Source organism: Buceros rhinoceros, unplaced genomic scaffold (genome assembly GCF_000710305.1).
Source record: "Buceros rhinoceros silvestris isolate BGI_N320 unplaced genomic scaffold, ASM71030v1 scaffold2429, whole genome shotgun sequence".
Classification (NCBI taxonomy): Eukaryota; Metazoa; Chordata; class Aves; order Bucerotiformes; family Bucerotidae; genus Buceros; species Buceros rhinoceros.
Genome location: NW_010433087.1, coordinates 33,818 through 37,964, shown reverse-complemented (window position 1 = coordinate 37,964; position 4,147 = coordinate 33,818). Strand labels below are relative to the sequence as shown.

Here is a 4,147-nt window from a genome sequence, read left to right as displayed (position 1 = left end):
GGAATGGCTTTTAATAAGCTTCAGTCAGTCCTCCTTTCTATAAAAATACTTGTGGCTCCTTCACACTAAATGAAAAGTTTAAGAAAGCAAGATCCTGTATTTGCATGAGAATGTAAAACCAAATTACATTCAGTAGTGGCATTTAGGTATGACCAAAACTCACCCATATACAACAGGAGGAGACACGCAACTACAGTCTCCTTTGCTTTGAAGGAGAAGCAGACAGATTGGAGAAATGGGTGAAAAGGGAGCAGAGAATGGATTTCACTTGTCCACAGACAGTCACACCTAGCTCAGCTTTATGGTCCTCCAGTCCCAGCTGTTCCACAGGACCTCACGTTTCTTGCTCCACAGCTGAATGATGTGCCAACAAAGGCACACTTGCCGTTCCAGCAGAAAGGCTTTGCTCTGCAGAGCAACCGAGGAGAAGCCAAGAGACCCATGGGCATTTGCATATATCCACAGCTTTTTATCAGCAAGGGGAAAGGCAAGAGTTCAACCTCACAGAATGTGAGGTGAGGCCTCAGATCTGTCTGAAAATGCTATGTCAAAGAACCTAGACGAACAATGACGGAGATGAGGCCACCTTGGCCAACTCATTTATGACTGCAAAAGTGGTTTCAAGACAAGAAGTAAACTAACCTGATGTTACGATCCTGGCATCCAATAGCTGCGTATTTCCAGCTGGGGTCCACATCCATGTCATACAGAGTGGTCTTCCTAACAATGTGATGTGTTCGGGTAAACTGAACTCCTTCTCCTGTCTAAGCATGTGGGAAAAGACTGTGTCAAAATCAAGCCGTTAACCCATTACTAAAAACTTCTATAAACAGATGAATCTTCTCACACAGCCAGCACAAACCAACCCTTCCCACCAACCAGGTCTGCTGGGAGCAGCTGGGACTGGCAGCACAATGAAGTCCTCCCTCCACCCCATACTCTTTCACCACTCTTCACAGTAGCCCTGGCAGCGAAAGAAGTGCAGATATCCTGACGGTTCTCTACCCTGCCCCTCGCTGAGAGAGATCAGGCTGGGAGCAGCTGCCTGCTTCACACATCTAGTGCTCTGAATGTAAACTCTTGCACTGAGTCAGCGGGAGACACTGAGGCTGAAATAGCAAAAAACTCATAGAGAAACTCTGATATCACTCTTTAAAGTAGTTCCTTTGTGGAGAGATTATTTTAAAGACGCACAAAAAGCTGTAACAAGGTTACCTTCTGCGCAGTGCGGAAATAGATGCTCTTGTCTGCCCCACAGCTTATCATTCGCACTTTCCCATCATTGGCTGGAACAAAAAGGCAGGAATCGATCACAAGATAAACACAGATTTAAGGTGGAGGTAATGTTTCAATTTATACCACTGTTCATTTATTCCAGTCCTGATGAGCTAAGACTGACTCCTACCTAAGCAGCAGGATGCTCCAGCAAAACAGAAGCCCCTTCTCAGGGACAGAATTTGTTAACGTTCGGAGTCCATGAGGCCTTAATACAGAGGCTTTACACAACAGATTAGGATGTAATTCTGTCTTCTCCCTTAATAGGATGCTGACGTGCTTATGTGCCACAGCACTCTGCGGCAACATGACAAGTTCATACTCCGTATGAGCTGAAAACAGCAATAGGCTCTTTTCAGTCCTCAAAGTCAGTCAAATGTTTCTTGCTGCTCCTTCTTACTGCAGGACTAGGCTTCCCTTAGCACTCTTGCAACCAATCTTCTCCTTCAGAAGAGCAACACGTGATAAAACTCCATGTAGTTAAAACAGATTCAGTATCACAAAAGTCCACTTGTGATACTGCATCCACTAAAAGCACGACTGCACTTAGCTCACAGACTTGCAGGAAGGCCTTCGCTGACAGGCCTTGAGCACAGTTCCTCCATCTCCTAGGAGTTTAGCTGGCTGCTTTCAAGGCCAGCTCACTGATAAGACAGGCCTGCCAGGGAAACTTTTGCTGGCCTTGGTACTCCTTGAGAAAAACTTGAAAAAGCTTCATGGTGGCTTCAGGGAGTCTCTGCTATGAAGCTTCAGCAAGGTCCCTTCACCTGGGAGCTACCTTCAAGCTGAGGTTCCCATCATTAAACCCCGACTGAGTACACTGCAGCAGCATTGCAGCCACACCTGTGCCCGGCCATGTACCCTACCGACACAAATCCTGACCCTGACCCATGGACTCAGCTTCCCGATTTGAGCTCAGACCTGCCTTGCTGCTGCAGGCACTGACTGACCCTGCTCACCGTCCTCAGACTGATCCTGACCTCGAACTGCTGTCTTATCACTATGGATCTAGTCACCATCACCGGACGTGATCTGTTCCACCTTGTTCAGATACTGTGGGACTTTCCCACTGCCGGTGAAGCCTTTGCCTGCCTTCCTGTCACCCTTGGCTACTGGATGCCCCTGGCAGAGTGGCCAACACTTGTTATTCTGCGACAGTACAATAGCACAATATACCACCCTGAAGTCTGGCCATCAGAAGTACCTGAGCTCTGGGGATGCACTGTGCTTTATTACCATGTATGCAAAGTCTTACACTGGTTTGTAATGACAAACTTACTTGTAACTAATTAATTGCAAAACAATTTTTTGTGTGATGGGGATTTTTTTGGTGGATGACTGTTCCACAGTTCTCCTTGCTAAAAACAGAGTGTAGCCATCTGACATCAGGTAAAGGAAGTAAATCATTACAAAAAGCAGCTTTCCAAAGAAACGCTGAGGACTTCAGTCAGGAGAGGTTTTTTGAGTGTGGAGGAAGGAGAGAAGAAAAAAAAATACAAGAGAAAAAAAGGCAAGTATCATCGAATATTACCTTCTGTTAGGACTGCAGCTACACAACATGACAAAAAAGCAGCTGCAGCTTCAGCCTGGCCTAATTCAGTGTTTAAGCAGTTCAAATTGCTTTACAGCCGCAATGAAACAACAGCAGTGCTCAAACCCAACTTTGGAGGGAGGCCGTGACTCTGTACCTGCAAATTTCACAGCAGTGATGGAAGATGAATGTTCATCCAGAGTCTGCTGCAAGCTGTAGTCCTTCCCAGCATCCAAGACATGAATCAATCTATCTCGACTGGCTGAGGCTAAGAGCTTTAAGCCTGTCAGAAAGTTAGAAAGAGTGCAAGACCATTACCAAAACGTCATTTCCTCTTCCAGTCACTATTTTGAAATAGCTTCTCAAGTCATCTTAGGGACAAAACATTATAGTGTAGCTAACTGCATGGATGGACACAAAAGAACACCCCTGGATTTCACACTATAGTAACAGACAGAACAGGTTCCAATCTTAATCTACAATATTCCAAGGAAATGTATGAGAAAGAAGGCTTTTTCAAAGTCTAGCTCTACTGACACAATGCCATAAGCCGCTCTGAAATCACCACTGAAAGTTCTGACATACCATGACTGGACATTCTGACTTGCTCAACACGACATTCATAAGTAAAAGGGAAGCTCAACTGCATTTACCTGTGTCAGGTTTGGAGTACTCTAGACATAGAATCTCAGAGTCATGAGCTTCCACCTTCAGCATTTCCCTCAGAGACTGCAACTCATATATCCTAAAACACAACATGGCTGACTTTAGTATGCTTAATAAAATTAGCAAGACTTGGTTTTGATTCTCATGCCTGCCCAGCTCGCAATCTGCACAAGAAGCTCTATGGCATTACCTGAGAGTGCCTATCCTGTCCCCCGAGGCCAGGTGCTCCCCACCGGGACTCACGCAGACAGTGCGTATTCCCACTTTTGTATCCATCACTTGTGCATCGGCTTTGTCTGCACTTCCTGCCGAGTTGTAATCAGTGTCCAGAAGAACCTGAGTGTTGTCATCTACATAGATGATTTTCATCAAGTCCTGAGGATATAATACACCCAGAAATATGAACTAGTTACAAAATATTTACATGAAGTATCTGCCTGAGAAACTGGGCTCCTGGCCAATGTATACACTCCATTGGCAGTAATGCCGTAATTGGTGGGATCTTTCAGCTAAGGGCAAGGACTCGGGCCGCCTTTCATACCGTAGTAGGGAAGTTTCACAGCTATGTCACACAATCACCCTTTGCAAAAGATTCTCCTTCAAGCTAGAAATTAGCAGCGCACAACAGACGGGCTCTGGGATTAGTGATTGCAATGCAGTATGGGACACAGCAGG

General features: G+C 45.5%; 1 protein-coding gene across 1 annotated transcript in view; it reads right to left on the bottom strand.

The window, feature by feature from the left end:
* Positions 1–4,147, bottom strand: part of LOC104500344 (mitogen-activated protein kinase-binding protein 1-like) — a gene marked incomplete at both ends in the record, with an annotated part of 45,375 nt that overhangs the window by 24,149 nt on the left and 17,079 nt on the right. Inside the window, 5 exons of the mRNA XM_010143975.1 lie at positions 643–764; positions 1,216–1,286; positions 2,964–3,089; positions 3,460–3,551; positions 3,663–3,847. Coding sequence (XP_010142277.1) covers positions 643–764; positions 1,216–1,286; positions 2,964–3,089; positions 3,460–3,551; positions 3,663–3,847 — 596 coding nt within the window. The remainder of the gene's footprint in view (positions 1–642; positions 765–1,215; positions 1,287–2,963; positions 3,090–3,459; positions 3,552–3,662; positions 3,848–4,147) is intronic.